Below are 20,520 nucleotides of genomic sequence, written 5' to 3'. Positions count from 1 at the left end.
ATACTATGACTTTTTTGTCACATTTTGGACGACATACTATACTATGATTTTTTTGAGTGATTTTGGACGACATACTATACTATGACTTTTGTGACTCATTTTGGACGACATACTATACTATGACTTTTTTGTCACATTTTGGACGACATACTATACTATGACTTTTTTGACTCCTTTTGGACGACATGCTATACTATGACTTTTTTGTCACATTTTGGACGACATACTATACTATGATTTTTTTGAGTGATTTTGGACGACATACTATACTATGACTTTTTTGTCACTTTTTGGACGACATACTATACTATGACTTTTTTGTCACATTTTGGACGACATACTATACTATGACTTTTTTGTCACATTTTGGACGACATGCTATACTATGACTTTTGTGACTCATTTTGGACGACATGCTATACTATGACTTTTTTGAGTGATTTTGGACGACATACTATACTATGACTTTTTTGACTCCTTTTGGACGACATGCTATACTATGACTTTTTTGTCACATTTTGGACGACATACTATACTATGATTTTTTTGAGTGATTTTGGACGACATACTATACTATGACTTTTTTGTCACATTTTGGACGACATACTATACTATGACTTTTTTGACTCCTTTTGGACGACATACTATACTATGATTTTTTTGAGTGATTTTGGACGACATACTATACTATGATTTTTTTGAGTGATTTTGGACGACATACTTAAGTCTGACTTTTTTGTCACATTTTGGACGACATACTTAAGTCTGACTTTTTTGTCACATTTTGGACGACATGCTATACTATGACTTTTTTGTCACATTTTGGACGACATGCTATACTATGACTTTAGTAACTAAACCTTTTGTTGATAGGTGGCCTAAGACATTTGCAGTCAATGTATCTCTAAAATATTGCTGTGTTATTGTCTACATTTTTCTCAGATGGTTTGAGAACAGAACACACACACGCTTATTGAATATCCACCAGTTGCATTTATTCCATAACATGACATTGTCTCTCTGACATGGGAACAGCTACAGCGGCAACAATATGCACTGAATCAATAATAGTAAACGTCAGGGGAAGTCGAGTTCAGTTCTTCATGATTATTTCTTTTCTTTTATACAGTTAATGAACACATTTACTAAATTATGACATGAAAAGCAAGACTATCATACAGCTACATCATGTAAAACACATGGCTTCAGCCTCTTAATGTGTCTGAACTGGACGAGGAAGCCAAACGTTAAATGAAGAGGGCAAAGGTGAGATGAAACAGACATAAGATGGAAGTGTCAGATTAAGAGCAACTGAGCTGCTAGACGATTTAAAATCCCTAATCATTTTAAATTTCCTCTGTGCACATGCACATAATGACGACACAGACATGATAACGTTACTCTCAAAATAATGTGGCATTCCTCTTTCACCTGCATGAAACATGAACAGTTTCCCTAGAAAAGAATTTTACTTGTTGAAGACAGCAATGATTCATTCCATCCATAAATATTCGAGTGGCTCATTTTTTGATTTATTGCTGGCTAAGCGTCAATGTGCGTATGCTGAATGGCCAGAGTGAGAAACCTGGACGTTTTTTTTGTAAAAATCTTTTCAGACCCAAACAGAGACGAGAGACAGTAAAGGAGACGGATGTTTCGACAATTCCTAATTCCTCTCCTTCTCTGCTCTTAGTTTTCTCCCAGTTTGAGTCGTGCAAACTCGTTGGCCATCTGTAGTGCCTCCGTCAGGCACTGTGTGTTCCTGCCCGTGGCCTGAGCAGACATGTCCTTTCCGCCTCCTTTTCCGTCCAGCAGGGGGCACAGCTCCTGAACCCACTCACTGGCCTTCAGGCCGCGGTTAGCCACGTCCTGTGGAGAGAAGATTCGATCTGGTGAGTTTGCAGCTCACGCCTTCACATCATGTGACTGAATAATGTTCTGTGACCTCTGTGATTCCCAAAGACTGGGTCAGGGCTGACAGATTTTTTTCTTTTGGGGTTCCCAAGCACTTTGTCAAGCTTTAAATTAAGATTTATGTGCATACGCTTTAAATAACATGTATAAAATTAATTTACCAATTCAAATTGGATTTATATTGTGCTTTTTGGGTCACGATAAGTTTTCCATCTTTACAAAGTTTTGAGAAACGCTGCTCTCTACCTGAGGGACTTGACACAGGCAGGTGATCTTGCCGGCTTCGGGGTCTACGGTGAAGAGCATCGCTGCGGTCTGAGGAGAGCTGGACTTCAGCAGCTTCAGAGACTCGTTCAGAGCCTGAGAGGAAGAAAAGAAAAGAAGAAAAGAAATAGGAGGGAGGGAGACACACAAATAAGTCTACTTAATCAGCAATATTGATATCTCAAGGTCAGAGCTAACGAGGCCACAGAGCTCAGCCGCTCCCGTGGTAATAACACAAAGGGATGAGCCTCAAGTCTGAGCCGGGGAAAATGTTCAATACAGCAGAACAAACAGAATTTTAATTGTGTTTGTACATCCCAATTGTTTTTCTGTACAAGTCGATGTAGAAGTGTGAGTGCATTAATTATTCCTTTACATCGTAGTTTTTGTGTCCGATATGATATCAGTCACATTACAGTCTTTTAATCAGTTTAGCTGCTAATACGCAGACATTTGCAGCCTTTACTTTAGAGCGTTTATGGAGGGTATTGATTCTAATTCTTGGTTTAAACAATATTTAATCCTGTTATTTTGGCGAGTATCAAACTGATACCGAGTATCATAGTTTTCAGTAGAGCTGAAAAATATTTGAAACCGGGAGTTTTTACATACGTCACCTGCAACCACACTCTTTTCAAAACATCAATCAATATGTTATAATTATTATAATAATAATAATAATAATAATAATAATAATCAATAAATCTGCACCTTTGCATTGATTAATCAGTTAAAATGAAGTTTTTAAACAAACTATGACAGAAAACTAAGCATCTTTGTGTCTTTTGGATGTTATACTGAAGTTTTAGAAGCACTGATTTACATATTCTGCATTTTATGGAAGAAACAACTAGAAAACAATATACAGAAATAATAATTTTGAAAATAATCTTTGGAAACAATTCTCATGTTTGTGTTAGAGTAGTTAATATTTATTTGGATATTTGGATGATGTCATGTACTCCTTATTTCAAACATGGTGAATATTTAACGGAAGCTCCACTTAAATATATATATATATATATATATATATATATATATATATATATATATATATATATATATATATATATATTGTGAATCAATGTTGAATAAAACAACTTAATCCCGACTTTTACCTTAGCTGAGGCTCCGGTCTCCATCTCCATTACGAGCAGCGGCTGGTTGGGGCTGCCCTCGATCACCTCCTTGGTCTTCTCCAGGACTCTCTTCTGGATGTCGGCCTTGTAGCCGCGGTCCAGGTCGTCCATGGTTTTCTTCAGGCCCTTCAGAGATTCCCTCATCTCGTCCTTCTGCCACTGGGAGATCACTGCTGTGCCTATGGACTGCAGACAGAGCACAAGACACAAGGTGATGCCGCAGCAGAAGGAAGACGGAACATTTACTCTGATATTTGCCTGACCTTCATTATCATACATCTTTAAGCAAATAAATAGATGTCATATTTCAGGGGGTTGAAGTTGCGTATTACCTCAGTCATGTCTGCGATCTCTTTCTGTACGTCCTTGTTGGGAGCGGTCTGCTGCTTCACCCGCTCTGCCAGAGCAGACAGAGACTGATTGAGGGCATCAGCTTTTCTCTGAGCCTGGCGAAGAAAAAACCCAAGGGTTTGAACGGCGGGGAAGAAAGAGAGCAAAAAATGTATGCAGAAATAAAGGGAAAAAGGAGGATAAAACAAAGTGCTGATGCTACCTGAAGGCTACATACATACGCATAGTTTCCCCATCACACTTAAGGCGAGGGGAAATTTAGCTGCAACTTCACCAATAAATGATGTGCCTTTTTAATATTACATCCACTGTGAGGGGAAGAAAATTATTCTCTACTTTGTTTATAATATCAACAAGTGTGGGTGGATGTGTGTGTGTGTGTGTGTGTGTGTGTGTGTGTGGACCTTCTGGGCCTCTGCTCCTGTCACAGCAACAATGCGGCGGATGCCCTTAGCGATGGCCTCCTCAGAGACTATGACAAATGGCGCAGCATGACCAGAGTTCTGCAGATGGCTGTAGATAAGCAGAAACCAACGCTATGTTACCAGCAGCGATTCATGAGTGTGGGAGGAAGAGGAAAACAAGAGCTGAAGAGGAGGAGGAGGAGGAACAGCAGCAGCAGCGTTTAGAGGAAACATCACAAATCAGCAGCAGCAGCAGGAACAGAGGGAGTGTTTGTAGCAGAAGACAACAATGAGACACTTAACAATAGTTTTTTAAACCTGAAGTAGAACAAGATGGTGGAATTTCACTTAAAAAGGAAGATTCATTAAAAACCCAATCTAACATTTATATATGTAGGACACTTTTCCACATCTGTATACACGCTGAAAAACCACTGACTCCCGCAGTAAACACATGAAATGAAAAGTGTTGCTATGATCTGTGTCAGATCCGTGCGGTTCAGGGACGTCATGGCTTTTTAATTTTACAGCGAGGAGCAGCCACTGTAAAAGTCAGTGGAGCAAGTCTAAAATAGTTTAAGGCTTTGATGATGAGACAATACACAAGGGAAAACTGAAGAATATTTCATGTGAGGAGTTGAAAAATGCTGTGTAACTTGTTAACAGACAGCTGAATGATTCTTATTTTCCACTTTATGATGTTTACTGAAACTTTGCAGAAAAATAAGAGTGACGAAACTGTCCCGTCCCTACGGTTCTACGCGTGTGTAAAGTGTGGTAACTTATACGATCAAAACCTTCACATCCAGGACTGACAGCCACTGGGACACTGGGACCTAACCTAACCTAATCTGAAAAGTGACGTGTGGAAGTATTACAGGTTTCTACACAATAGATAACAAAGTATATATATATATATGTTCCAACGAATTTGGTTTGAAGCCCACCAGAGGGCAGTGGCCCACACATTGGGAAGCACTACCATAAAATATAAAACCACATAACAGCATAGAACAAGAGAAGCACGCAAACAGGACAAAAATGCCGACTGTATGTGCGCTGTGATTGGCTGGTTTTTACATCTCCAAGTTTGCACGAAAGAGAAAGAAAAACATCGTACTCACGTTCCACCACAAAACTCGATGGAGGTGAGAGAACCAGCAGCGCTGTTGGGGTCGTCCAGCAGGTCCTGAACGGGGATACCGATGGACACGACTCGCACGGGGTCAGGGTAAGTCTCGTCAAACACGGCGCGCAGACCCTGAATGGCTTTAGCTTCTGCCAGCGGGGTGTCCAGGGCGTAGACGGGCTGGAAGATTATAAAACCACGTTACACTGAGATCAGGACTGAAGTTCTGGTGCAGACGACACAGACACAGAAATAAAATGTTGTTTTCCCAAACCCACACTGACCTTAGCGTCTCTTATCATGGCACAGGCGATCTCCTCGGTGCGGCGGATCTCCCCTGTGCTCAGCGCACCTTTGGCTGTGAAGTCAAACCGCAGGCGGTCGGGAGCGACCAGCGACCCCCTCTGGTCGGCCTCTCCCAGAACTCCTCTGAGGGCAAAGTTCAGGATGTGTGTGGCGGTGTGGTTGTTCATGATGAGCCTGCGACGAGCCTGGAGAGAACAACAGGTAAACAACTAAGAGCTGCTGCGGCTGAGCAAACATACGATTGTATAGATATTTATTACATTTAACTTAAATTTAAAAAAAATTGTTATTAAAATGAGTTATCTAATATAACGAAAATTATCTTTTTCCCCTCTTAAAAAATAAAATACTGCTTTTCTTAAAGTTGGTGAGATAATTTTCCTAAAAAAAAAATCAATTTCTGCATTCTTTTTTAAAATTATTATTATTATTATTATTATTATTATTATTAATAATAATAATAATAATAATAATTCTTCATACAAAATTGATTTTTGATCCATATCTGAATTAATTAAACATTTTCCATAAAGATTTCAGTTCTCTTTCTTTCTGAATCAACACCTTTTATAATCATTAAAAAGATCTAAAGCCGTTTTTCTGAATTCAAAAAAAGTTCCATACAAATTCACATAAAAAATAAACTTTGGCTGTTTTTCTGAAATATAATTGTTTTTATACTAAATACATTTTGCAGTTTATATTTTATATTTTCATTAAAACAAATGTCAGTTGTTTTTGCTCTGTTTTTCTGAATAGAGATGTTTTCATTAAAAACACAGCCTGTCCTGTTTTATTAACAATTGTTCCATTAAAAATTGTTTCCAGCTTTCCTTTGTTTAAATCTGATAATTTCCTTCTTTATTTGTATTATTTGTCTGAATGAATGAGATGCTTTAAACAAAAGAATCTTCCATTTTCTTCTTGACAGCTCAATTTAATGGAAGCAAACATGTCGCGCTTATTAATTTATTTTTGGGTTTGAGAAGCTCCTGTCTTTATGTCATATAATGAAGATGACAGAACGCTGATGTTGCTTCATGTAGCTGCGAGCTAAAATTATAATGTCAGACGTTTGAGACTCACCTCATCTACTTGTAAGACGACGCGGTCTCCGACCTTCATCGCTCCGTAGACGGTTCCCACGTGGAGGACGTAACCTCCTCGCACCTGAGTGTTCTTCACCGTGAACTCCATCCGCTGCAAACAAAGACACGAGAAACAGACATTAAATCTGCCTCAGTGAGAAAGCCGTCTGATGCTTTGTGACAATAGTGTATTTAATTTTCCGAACTCAAGAACAAAAACAAACCCCTCAAATGTTTTTTTAATTGACAATTTGTGTCGGAGAACAAAGACTTCTCGTCCTCGGCAAAAAAGAAAAGAATATGAAGAAATGAAGACAAAGGGAATGAAGTGATGAGACAGCCGTTTGGAAACTGCGATATAAAAAACATCCTTGTGCCATTCCGAGCTCTCACTCATGAGACAAAGACAACACAAATGTATCTCTCCTCTTCAGCCAAAGCTGATGGATTTTATTTAGTAGCCTTTTGTCGCATTGTCGAGTCTCTATTTGTCTATTTTGCAGGCACAATTTCCACAAGCGATCAGAGCCAGCACAGTTCTACACAAACTGTTACACACCCAGTCTGCTGTGGAGATTAGACTGTGATAATTATTATGGGTTTTTTTTCTCCACATTTAAAAGTAAATAAAAAATGCTAATTATACTATATATATATATATATATATATATATATATATATATATATATATATATATATATATATATATATATATATATATATATATACATATATATATATATATATATATATATATATAGTATAATTAGCAATTTCTTTTATTCAGATCTCTTGTAAAATCCAATGTAAACCTGCATCAGTGCAGCTATTTTCAATAGAATCAGAAGAATCATGGTTAGTGGGTCAAAAACAGACCTCTGTACTCACTGATGGTACTCAATGTTCATACCATTTATATTTTATTATAAATTAACCTTTAGCACAGATTACATAATTACTTAAGATGTGCTGCTAGGTAACTTGACACAGTTACCTAGCAGCACATCTTAAGTTAATACAGTTTTATTAATATCTCTTTATTTAATCTTGTTAAAAAACTAAATATGACTAAGAGAGAATTCAATGAATATTATGCATAAAAACCTTACAATTTCTAATTCTTGTCATTTCTGATTATCATGAGTTATATATTGGTCATAATTCAATATGTTGATATTTATCAGAGATCAAAATACCTTATATTACACACACACACACACACACACACACACACAGTGTTAATTTGACATGTTATATGGTCGTGTTGTGGTGAGTCTGTCTTTGTGCACACGGAACATTCTCTCTACGCTATTGTCCCATATGTAATAACTTAGTACAGTAAAACAGTTTATTTATTGTCTTTTTTTTCTTGCACTTACGTCCTCCGCGTTGTCGTCCTCTCGAAGTATGAAGCCCTCGTCAAACGTCTGTCCGCCCTGCTCGGCGTAGAAGGACGTCTGGTCGAGCAGCACACCGCACACTTGACCTGTGGTCACCTCATCGCAGAAGGCACGGTCGCGACGCAGGGCAAGCACCGTAGCTGTGGTCTGATTGAACTCTGAAACACATTATTAACAGGAAGGACGAAGTAAGGTCAGAGCACGAACGTGGTGAAAATACAGAACTGAACTGAACTGAACTCGGAGTGAACATGTGTCTCCTGTCACTCACCGTATTTCCCGCTTTCATCCGAGGTGTATTTGTATTTGGGAGAGTCGTCTGTGGCCGGTACGTTCTTGTTCCTCAGTTCATCGATAGCGTAGATGTCCAGCATGATGTGATCGTTATCTCCTGCACCTTTACCCTGAGACTTCAGCTGCAAGCAAACACACACACACACACAGTTTCGTTATTTACTTAAAGAAACTCTAAAGCAGCTAAAACTATTTTTTAAAACAATTTTGACATAAAACTCAACAACTCAATCACCAAATACTTTGATAATCGACTATTTGGTTTGACTATTCATCTGATTACAGTTTCTCAAATGTGAATATTAGGACTACAACTAACGATTATTTAATGTTGATTATTTCTAGACTTATGACTAGACTATTAAAAATAAGCAACTGCGAAACACGTGTTTACAGAACTATGTTTAGTTTAGTTGTCGTTTAATTTAAAAAGGTGACAGTTTGGGAAAACGTCTCCATCAGTGAGAGTCGACAATCTCCAACTGTATCAAATTCAAAGTAAAACCAAAATGAATGTAAGGGGTTGTCTTTAAAATATAGTTTAGTGACTTTTGTTTCCTGTGCATGTCCACAAGGTAACAAAAGTCCAGCCAAGACGCATCATAATGAAAAGTTAAAAATCAATAATGAACAAAACAGTTTATTGTGTCAGCACTTGTGCAGTCAACAGACCAAGAAAATATATTATTGTAAATCATGTGGACCGTTACGCTGTGGTAGAAACCCCTGGAGACGGAGAAGCCGAGAGAAAAGAAGTTAAATAAAATGATGTCTCTAATAACAAATAACAACAAAAGTTTAAGCTGTTGTCAGCAGGGTTTTTAGATAATATCGATATAATTGGTAAACTTTGGTTAGTTTACTCACAGTTCGAGAGGGCAAATGTTCAAATAATAATAATTATAATGTCTTTCTTATCCAGTTATCCATGTATTAATTGTGCAGCCGACAAATCTGCAAAAATTGTGCAATGCAGTTTAAGGAAGGAAAGTTTCCAGCAGCCTATAAAATCTCCACCATAAAGAGGAGAGCAAAGATGGTCTCTGCGTGTAAACAAGGACGTTGTCATTATCTGATCCTTCACACATGTGCTGTGCAGGACGTAGCCACACTTTCCCACATGGGTAGAATAAAGAATAAAGCATAAAGCAGGTTTGTGGTACTGATCAGGTGACAGACAGTCATGTGTCCCATGAATAATGAAGGAAGCAGCAGTAAGCCACCAGGGAAGCGACTCTGCTGGTTGTGAAAATAACATCATTTGAATGATTTAGGGCTGCAACTAACGATTATTTTCACAATTCATCGAGTAATCATTTGGTCCATAAAATGTCCGAAAATGCTGAAAAATGTTGATCAGTGTTTGTCAAACCTAGAAATGATGATGTTCCCTAATGTCTTGATTTTGTCCACAAAATAATTTAAGAAGCTGAAACAATCAGAAATGTTGTTTTAATAAATAAATCCATTATCAAAATAGTTGAAAATTAATTTCGTAATTGATTAATCGAGTAATAGTTTTAGCTCTAGAATGATTCCTAACATTAGTAGGGCTTATTATTCATTGTCAAATATTTTTATAATCAGTGAAATAATATAAATATATAGTTTTTTAAATAATTAAAACAAATTATATTATTATTTTACCTTCTGTGTCAATTGCAGCTCAGTTAATGCTCTAAACAACTAGTTTCAGCTCTTCTTTGTAAATTATTTTCCCTGCTTAGAGGATAATAAATGATAAACAGCATGTTTATGAGTGGACACCAGCCTGTCAGATTAATCTCCATCTTGAACTTATGTCACAATACCAGTGTGTAAAGTATATGAGGAGGAGGATGATGAGAGAGCAAATGATCTTATTAGGAATAAATCTGCCTCCTGTGAAGTCTGTAGCTGACCTATTTATACCACTGTATTTTAACGTGGGTGAACTCAATATTTAATAATATTAATACATATGAATAAGGTGGTACTCGGTGTAAAAAGTTTGAGAACCACTGAAGTAGAGGCTTTTAAAAAAAAAAACGGGAGTTTGTTTTACAACCAGACGACTATATTCCTTTTTACAGTCTGCGGCCTGAACAAGAACAATAAGTGTTCCTATTAATAAAGTGCTCGACTCAGACATTAGGCAGCAGCACGATGCTGCAGTATGACAGCAAAGGAAATCAATCATCTCGCTAAATCAAACAACCGGGGATTAGAATGGGACTATAAAGTAAATATAATTAAAGTCGATTACAAGTTTTTTTCTTGTAATAGCAGGTGCTTTCACTTACAGGGCAATATCGCAGAACGCCGACACGAGGCAAAAACAGTGTTTCCCACGGGAGAGGACCCCAAACACAGCTCAGTGAAGTTTTACCTCAGAGCGGTCACGGCCAAATTCAAACAATCACAACATCCTTCTCCTCACCTGTGCTGCCTTCTTCTCCTCCTCGAACGAGGACAAGTCCACCAGCATGCCTTTCTCCTCTGCGATGAGGGAGGTCAGGTCCAGTGGGAAACCATACGTGTCGTACAGCAGCCACGCTGTGTCGCCTGGACACACAGAGAGAGAAAATAATCTTAACATGCAAGTAGGTGTAATCTGTGTAATCTGTGTAATTATTAATCTGTTTATAAATACACAAAAAAGAGCCACTAAAGTCATGCAGAACATGTTGAGGGCATCTCACCTGGGATGGTTTTGCTTTCTCCCAGACTCATGATCTTTCTGTCCAGGATACGCCGCCCCCTGCTGAGCGTTTTGAGGAACTGTGTCTCCTCCTCATTAATAACATCCTTCACCATCTCTGGGTCTTTCCTCAGCTCTGGGAATGCGTTGCCCTGGAGAGAAGAGAGTGTGATCATGTGGGGATTGATTTTGAAAAGTAAGGGAGGGCTGGAAACCTGAAGATGTTACTGTGGTGTTAAATGATGATGATAGAAAATAGTGAATATGAGGTACATCTGCAATTTATTTAGATATTAATGTAAGCCATTTTAAATGTGCAGTAGGTAGGGTTTTATCTGCAGGTTATTAAAACACTCACTCTTTCCTGAGCTCCGCTCGTCAGTGCTTCATACACAACAGATGACTCAAGGAAATCGCTCACACTTTATTGTGTTAAGCGTATTGTACTACTACTCTTTTTGTCTTGGTTTCTGTGCAGCATAGGTTTTTGTCAGTGCTGCAGCATTGGATACGACCCAAATGTCACTGCTAACAGAACTGTCATTCTCGCTCAGGTCACCCAAGTTACTAAATGCTAAAAGGTTACTGTGAAATCACCAATGACTACTTTACTTTTAACAAATTCTTATGAATTTAAAGTAAATGTCATACTGACACACACACACACACGGCTTACTGAGGGAAAAAGTGGATATATTGAAATAAAAACGGAAAGGAAGTAGGGCTGTAGTTGTTAATCGATTATTAAAGTTACCAGTTTGAAAAATCAGAACTTGTTTAATTATTTAAAACAACAACACTCTGTTTCTTCAATGTGAATATTATCTTGTTTCTTGGTGCCATATAATAAAATAAATCATTAAAACTGACAAGATCATAATTTTTCTTCCACATTCTGACATTTTATGGACCAAACACCAACTGATTGATTCAAATAACCGAAAGATTGATCGATAAGGAAAATAAATTGTTAGTTGCAGCCCTAGCAGAAAAATATATCTTACCAGAGAGCTGACGACCACGTCCACCAAAGTGGCAAAAAAGCCTCTCTGAGCCCCGAGCTTCTCGTGGGCGTAACGGACTGCACGGCGCAGAATCCTCCTCAACACGTAACTAATGAAGCAATAAAAAAAAAATCAACATAAAACCCTTGCGCTAATATCATGTCATCTAAAACTTTTTTTTTTTTTTTTTTAAATATTGTATAAGCTCTAATGTTTGACGGTAGTGAATCACCAAATTACACATTATTCTGCAAAATGAGTTCCAGAACCTCACATCACATGATCACTAAGAATCGAAACAAAGCCATTCTGGCAAGAAGCTACACTATTAAAATCCACAGACATACTGTATATACCAGGCAGTATATATATACCAGGCAATGGGTCAGGCAACTCTTTATTTTGCTGTGAAGTGAAGACAGTAGACAGCTGTTGTACCCTCAGATAACAGAACAGCCAGGGACAAGCAAACTTTAAAACATTTAACTGGATCACCAAAGATCCTGAGACCCAGCAGAAGTGGATCACTGCCATAAAACAGGCTTAAAGTGAGCATAGAAGACTGAAATATCTTGCTTATTATACATGACATAACAGAGACTTTATCAGAAAGCTGTAGACATTTGAATACTCTCAGGTTTGATGAATCATTGCTTTATATTAGGGAAGTTAAATGTGCAGTGAATGGCTTGAAATCGGCAAGGGTGGCATACATTTTGCTTTTCCTGCCAACATGGTGGCGTGAGCGACGTGATGCCCGGAGCTCTACATACAGTATATTCCCAATCAGACATTTCTACGTGTCTCACCCTCTTCCCGTGTTGTCCGGTCGGCCACCATCAGACAAGGCGATGGTGATGGTGCGGGCGTGGTCGGCCAGCACGCGGTAAGCCATGTCGATGCCGTCAGTGTCCTCAGCACCGACTTTACCAGTGTAAGTGCGAGCACCAGTTCCCTGAAACAAAACACAAAACTGTGTTGGGACTGCACGTTTTCCCTCATCCCCAAACATGGATCATGTATGGATGTAATCCAAGTAAATATTAATAGAATGTTTTTAAACAAAGAATTAATATTGTTTAGGTTTGTCAAAGTAAACCAGCCCAACAATTACTCACAGTGGTTTTTCTTTTGCTCTTTTTCAAGCTTTCTATTATTTGTTTTTGTCTACCACACTTGTGGCCCACAACATGACTCATTTACTGCTTATTATTTATTTATTATTTACAGTCTGCATTTATTATATTTTTATTGATATACAAACCAGTGATTTTGACCAGTATCTGACCTCATCTCTCCTTATTAATGAGTTTTCATTATTATTACAATGGCAGAAATTGGTGCATGGTGCATGCTAACGTTGAGATAACATTTCTAAACCTACCTTTTTGTTTATTTTCCTCACAAAAATGTTGATATTTTCTTTTGAAGCACTTTTCTTTTTAGTTAGTCAGGAATCAGGTATCAGTTTAGCAAAGTTCAGTAACGCAAATTTTGACCTACCTTCTGAATGGCTTCAAAGTAGGGGACAAAGAGGTCCGTGTCGTAGTTGGACATTTTGTTCTGCAGCACAGACACCAAACGCTCCAGACCCATTCCTGTGTCAATGCTCTTCTTAGGCAGCGGCTTCAGCTCCGTCTCAGACTCTCTGAACAAAACCCAGATTAACTCATCAGTAAAGAAGTGTATGATAAATTCATTATATAATGTAGTGATTCCCAAAGTCTGGGTTTGGGACCCACAGATGGGTCATGGAAGAGAATTACAGAATTTCCTCAAACTCTTAGTGGAGATTTGTGTGTATGTATTCAAGAACGTGCATAAGACCAAGTTGAAATTTGTTTTTACCAAACATCTTCCACAAATTATTAATTCACAAATTCATAAAGGATGTCTGTAAAGAAGATGTTTGCTTTAATCAGGATTGACATAATGATTTGGCTCATGATTGCATGCCATTGATAAAAAGTGAAAGGTTTGGGGTGGTATTCAGGAATTTCTTGTGTAAGAAGTTTACAAATAATCTACTTTTAAGTCAGGGTGGCTATGACTATTTGATTATATTAAAGAAAGAACATCACTAAAAAAGTTACTGATCCTCTGGTAGATAAGACAGGTCAAAGGAACTTTTCATATTTCAGAGCCAGGTTCATGATGAGTGGCAGGGTTTTCACAAGGTAAGAGATGACTACGAATAATCGCGGAGAATACACACACAACTGTAGATGAGCATTTCTGCTTGAAATACCCATCCCTAATATCTAGATATATCTAACCCTAGATCTGTTTCTTAGTTTTACAATGAATGCTTTGGACACATGTACTGACAAACAATGACAAAGGTGTGTCCAAATTCCAATGTCACCTAACCTGATGTGAAGTTCAGGTAAGGTTTATAAGTTGTTTATAGATGTGTTGCTGTCACATAAGTTGTAATTATTTTACTAATCTTTAATTACCCGACTGAACTGGTTACAGGCTTAAACTGGAACAAAAAAGAAAAAAGATGGAACTTGAAAAACAACAACAAAAAATCCAACAAGAACAAGTAATTCAGATCAATCCAGCTCAACACGTGTGATCCATCAACTGAAATGAACAATTTGGTGCATTACACAAACACAGGACTAATTAATTCATAGAAGACACATTACAAGTAGCGGTTAGGGCATTTTGTTTATTGTATTTTGTGTTTTCTTGGTCCTCATTAGAAATACGAATACTTTTTTTAAAACCTTTTGTTTAGATTTGTGTGTATAATTTTTAAATGACATTACCAAAATTAAGTTGCAAATTATCTACCAAACATCTCTTGAGGTGTTATGTCAGATAGGTCTGCAAATTAGTTGCTACACTATGCACAAATTTGCTCTTGTCACGACTGATTACGTCTGCAAAAGGACTGATTTGCAACTTACATTTAAGGTATGTTATTAATTAGAAATTCTGATGCCGTTATATTGTTGTGTCCATTTACCTGTTGAACTGGATGAACACCAGGTTCCAGATCTCCAGGACGTTGGGGTCGTCCATGTTCACCAAGTGAGAGGCGTCTCTGCCTCCGATGCGGTCGAAGTGCATCTCACTGCAGGGGCCGCAGGGGCCGGTGTCTCCCATCTCCCAGAAGTTATCCTTCATACTGCCGGGCAGGATGCGAGCCTCGTCAATTCTGAGAGAGAAGACAGCGTTACTTATATTAAGATGTAAAAAAAAAATATATTTACATAAACAAAAAATAAACCAGTAGCCACAAGAAAAGCCACATGGATACTAGGGTCGAGTTTTTCTGTGGCTGATACTGATCTTTAAAATAAATTAAATAATAAATATAGAAAAAAGATCATCAAATCATGTGAAATAAAGCTTTGAAGGAAAAAAACAAGATTTACTGCACTGCATTGAGCATTTATAAAGCATCTGTAGACAAGAAACTTGCATAAATATGTAATAATAATCTGTTCATCAATGAAAATCAGTGGCTTATTAACATAAAAATGTATGGTCTAAAATCTTAATTTTTTATGTTCACAAAACACTGCACTGTTGAAGGGCCAAAGGGAAATCTTCCATGTAAAAGATAAATTATGATGAGATGTGATGTGAGACGAGGATGTGGAGAAGTGAAGAGAAACAGATTATCCTTCGGGCTGTTGTTGTAACAAGTTCTCTGTTTCTGTGGCACTTGGGAAGGACAAGAAAGGAAGTTCTCCGGGGAACAATCTCACAACATTAAGCAATTACTCTGAACAGGGAAAATAAGACAGTGTGGCTGTCGTGCACAAACACAAAATAAGAGCCGTGTATAAATTCTATTGAAGTCATTAACTTATCCTGGGAGATGATGCATGGCATGGAAAATAATTCACAGGGAAGGGTGGTTATTAAAAGTTACTCAAAAGGCAAACATAATTAAGAGTAGATCTTATTTTTAAGCTCACCCCAAGTCGATCCAGATCTGTTTACACTCCAGGTCGGGCTCCAGGCCTGCTTCCTCGCATCCCCCGAAGTAGGTGACATACAGACGCTCTATGTCAATACCAAACTCCTGGGTCAGCAGCTCCAAGGCCATTTTACAGGCCAGGTGCTGCAGGTGACAAGAGGGAAGAAGGAGATCAGACAAGAGTGGACAATAAGACATACGTGTGACAGAAAGTAACTCTAGTGTTCTCATAAAACTACAAGGGCTATCGACATATTACCTTAAAGTAGTCCCCAAAGGACCAGGACCCCAGCATCTCGAAGAAGGTGTGGTGGTAGACATCTTTACCCACATCGTCCAGGTCGTTGTGTTTGCCTCCAGCGCGGATACACTTTTGGGTGTTGGCAGCGCGACGCAGCCTGGCCATAGGGTGGGAAGGGTCGATGGTGTTCAGGAAGATCGGCTTGAACTACGAGACAGTTATATAAAAACAAACTTATTTGTGACTAGTTTAAGAAAACTGTACAGCACCACTAAAAACATTGCTAAAATCAGTGTGTATGAAACTAGAGCCTGACAGAGAGAGGGGAACAGATATTTGGAAATTCTGCTGCTGGATAACCCAGCATTTGAATGTTTGAAAAGTACATTTTTGATTTAAAATTCCACAGCTGCATCTGATGGTGCATTCCAGTTGTAGTTGGAAGTGTGAACTTCCGAGTTCTTGGATCAGAAGCTAGGATTTACAACTCAAAAAGTTGGAGCAACCTCAAAAACCCTGACACTGGATTCCAATACAGCCATCACGTCATCATGTCAACAGCAATAACACTCTGCTACTTCGGTCTTATTTGTTTCATATTAAGTCAGTCACATAGTACTGTTCAATTTTTATCTGTGGACATGTTTATGAGTTTTCTATACTCAGAAAGAGCAAGAAAAACAAAGGCTTCCTTGTACAGGTGTGACAACACAGTATAGATGTGGATATATGGAGAAAATACCTGGTTCATGCCAGCATTGGCGAACAGCAGCGTGGGGTCGTCCAGTGGGATGGTGGCCGACGAGTGGACGTACTGGTGTTCATAGCGTCGGAAGAAGTCAATGAACTTCTCACGGATCTGAGCTGCGGTCAAATGGGAGTCCATCCTGAAACAGCTCTCTGAAAGAGAAATACAAGGTTGCAACACATTTAGTTCAATTGTCCTGGGTTCATTGTGGTTTTTCAAAGCATGAAGATTTCTAAACCAAATTTTGGATAACAGCTAATCTTCACCTGAGCCAGTGCTAACTTCTTAGATATAGTGATGTAGCAGCAAAGTCTAGTCTGGATCCACAATGATTCCCAAAAACTGGGTTGAGGCCCACAGATGTGTTGCGGAAAATGTTATTTTAAGTCCACAATTTACCCGTTTTGCCGCAGTGAATTCACTCGTTCTGCCGCAAGGCACCAAGAAGCAATATTTCCAGTAACAAACCAGTTTAACCAGTTGAGGCTTTTACTGTAGGTGAGCTATTGCCCCAAGGTCAGCTTAGTTCCAACACAGAGGCAAAAAATGAGGGGAAAGCACACATCAAAGAAAACTAGTACTAGTAGTTGTGAATTAACATGTTTAAGAAGACAGGACTTCTAATCAGTGTCAAAATAGTGGGGGAAAATGATTCAATTGCATTTTTCCAACAACCAAGGTTAGACTCTAACAGCCTAAACCAGCAGATATTCAATTTACAAATGTATTAAAATAAATAAGACCGCTATAAAGTATTGTCTGAGCCATATGTCGACCCTTGTCCAATCACCAATTCAGTTTGTATGCTGTACATGTCTGAACCGGCTCTCTTCGTAGATTTGGGCTTTGGGTTTTTTTCCTCATAAACTAAGATCAGCTCAGGAATCCTGGGGCTTTAGGTGCTGCAGTGCACTATAATCAACCTGACAGTCAGTTTGAGTTCCCACCGACAGCATACTGTCATATCAGTGCAGTATTGCATCAGTGATGCAGTGCTGATTTGGCTTTGTGTGGAGTTCCTCAAGGTTGCTGTTCAAAAATAGGGCTGCAATGATTAATCAATATCTACATGAATCAATCCCAGATTTAAGTTCTTATTCACAGTTCTTCTCCTCCTCTCCATCCTCATTCTTTCCTTGTTCCATAAGCCTTTTGGATTCTAATCCACAGTTCTCAAAGCTTTCCTTTGCCAGAAATTATTATTAGAAGAAGAAGAAGGCCATTTTGTGGCATCACAGAAAGATCACAGGACACACACAAAGGATACTAGTTTCTGTGGACAGTCTCTCCACAGCACCAAGTGGCCTTTGTAAAAATGAAGAAGCACCTCACAGTGTACACCCGGTCGGATATTATTAGAAGAACAAGAAGAAGAAAAAGAAGAAGAAGAGGAGGAAAAGGAAGAGGCTGAGGAGACGAGAAACCAGTTGAATGGAGAACTTGCGTTGAAGAACTTTGAACTGTTATGAAGAAGAGGCAGAGACTGAGGAGCTGAGAACTGTGATAGAAAAAGAATTTCAAACAAAGAGCAGCATTTCACCTCTCAGTGTACAGCCTGTTAAAATCATTAAAATCAATCTGGGTGTGGAGAGAGAAAGAACAATCTACAAAGTAGAAAATGTCAGAAATATATTTTATGCCAATTTGCTTTTGTCACAATGAATATTTGGGAAATGTTGGGCAACAATGGCACAAGTTTGGGCAACACTGGACTTAAAAGAAGTTCGGAATATTACCCACTCATAGATCGGATACCAATTAAAAACAATGATCTGCGTGATTTAATTTATTTAAATTCATTTCATCATATTGTTTGGACCATAACCAGGCAGTCTAACCACAAAACAAGATAAACCATATAATTGTTAAAGGCAAATACCCATCATACACTCATTTGTGGACTAGCTGACAAAGGAAACAACACAGCTGGCACATACAGCTCTCTGGGGCCAATAGGCGGCCAGTAAACAGCCACTGTCCCCATCCTGACTACCAAACCCTGTTGACAACCAGAGGAAGTAGAGTCATTTAAGTGATGGGATGGAAATTTCAGCCTGTGTGAAGAAGAGAATATTTAATAGAACTACCGTATTGTAAAGGCACAAAAAAGGGCAGAAATGTCAGAGGGGGTTTACACTGCACAAATATTAGTGTTTTTACATTACGCATAAACAAGTTTGTCAACTTCTAGCTTCATGATCGTCTATATTTACATGGCACATTTTCTCAGTGCCTATGGATAGATAATCAGAATGTTGTAATGATATACAAATGTTGTAATAAGAACAAATTAGGACTGCAACTAATTTTTTTCCCCATAATCTATTAATCTGTTGATTATTATCTCGATAAAATGTGAGAAAACCTTGAAAACTTTCGATCGACATTTAGAAAACCTGGAATTGGTGAACTTCTTGAAGTTAAAAATAAGGCATTGTAGAACTTTCTAGCAGGCAAAGCTATTTGTCTTTCATTCTATTTATCTGTTCATTGTTGTAACTGGCATCAAAGCACTGTTGCCTTTAAAGTGCCTTTAAGGTGCATCGTCAAAGCCATGTTTTGTTATATATTGCCTTTGTATGCGCCTTTGTAAATCTATCTATCATTAGAACTTGTACGACTTGTCGGTTTTACAACCTAACTGACTGTCTAACTGACTGACTAACTGACTGTACTTAGTAGCTAACAAGATGCTGTCTAACTAACTTCAACTTAACTTAACTGCTGCTTAACTGTGTATGTGGAATAAACCTTCAGAAAGACAGTCGAGTTGTGCCCGCCGTACTTGTTCTGGTTACCCTTTCCAGAAGGGAGCATTGAGCTGGAAAGACCAGCCAGCAGAAATCTGGACAGGCATCATAATAACAAAAATCTAAAATCATGCGCTCCTTTAGTAGCACAGGTTAATAAATCACTAGGTCTGTATGTTCATTTTCATTTCCATAAAATTACAAAATTGTTCTCCTTTCAGGATCATACTAATAATTGAAATTAAGCAGGGGTAATGTTGCAATTATTATTATTATTATTATTGTTATATCCATAAAATAAAAATTCAAATTAGGAAGAGACTCCCTTTCCAACAAACAATGCATATTACAGGAGTCAGATGGGTAATCTCCTCCTCAACACTTGCAATTGTGATGTAAATAAAGGCCCATAGATCAGAAACATTCATCAGAAAATAGTTCCTGTCATGTCGGACAACATCACACCCTTAAATGTGCTCCAAAACCCCCGTGATGTCACTTTATCAGACGGTGAAATGGTGGTTTGTAAACTGCTGTGTTGTCAGAGACATTAGCTTGACAAACTGACGTTAGCAAGCTAAAAGTTAGCCAGCCATGCTACTCCTCTATGTCCAACACAAAGAGACAGCTTTCACTACACTGCGCTGACAGAAAACCAGTTTAATTTAATCGTAAGGCAACTGCTGTTTAATTTAAACGGCGATAATACTCACAGAAGTCGCTCTTGACGCAGAATGAAACGGAGACTGCTCCCAAACACAGTGCTTTCACTCCACGCCGCTGGACCAGAAGGGAAGCGCAACGCTGATGAACACGCCCAAGCCGGCTGTTAATTGGCCCGCAGTTCCGTCGCATCAGAAAAGCTCGA

General features: G+C 38.4%; 1 protein-coding gene across 1 annotated transcript; it reads right to left on the bottom strand.

Annotated features, from left to right (window-relative positions):
• Window positions 1–970: 970 nt before the first annotated feature.
• Window positions 971–20,513, bottom strand: aars1 (alanyl-tRNA synthetase 1). The gene is made up of 20 exons (XM_058645329.1): window positions 20,366–20,513; window positions 16,897–17,054; window positions 16,173–16,361; window positions 15,912–16,057; window positions 14,951–15,142; window positions 13,477–13,621; window positions 12,783–12,928; window positions 11,974–12,082; window positions 10,971–11,121; window positions 10,709–10,833; window positions 8,267–8,411; window positions 7,975–8,153; window positions 6,594–6,707; window positions 5,486–5,692; window positions 5,197–5,381; window positions 4,073–4,181; window positions 3,650–3,763; window positions 3,297–3,503; window positions 2,161–2,274; window positions 971–1,869 (listed from the first exon to the last, which is right to left on the bottom strand). Exons 2-20 carry the CDS (start codon window positions 17,038–17,040, stop codon window positions 1,690–1,692), a joined length of 2,901 nt encoding a protein of 966 aa, XP_058501312.1. The 5' UTR covers window positions 17,041–17,054; window positions 20,366–20,513; the 3' UTR covers window positions 971–1,689.
• Window positions 20,514–20,520: the final 7 nt, after the last annotated feature.

The sequence above is a fragment of the Solea solea genome, chromosome 12 (genome assembly GCF_958295425.1).
Source record: "Solea solea chromosome 12, fSolSol10.1, whole genome shotgun sequence".
In the NCBI taxonomy this organism is placed as follows: domain Eukaryota; kingdom Metazoa; phylum Chordata; class Actinopteri; order Pleuronectiformes; family Soleidae; genus Solea; species Solea solea.
Note: the sequence above shows the minus strand (reverse complement) of the source record. Positions and strands in the feature narration are given on the sequence as shown.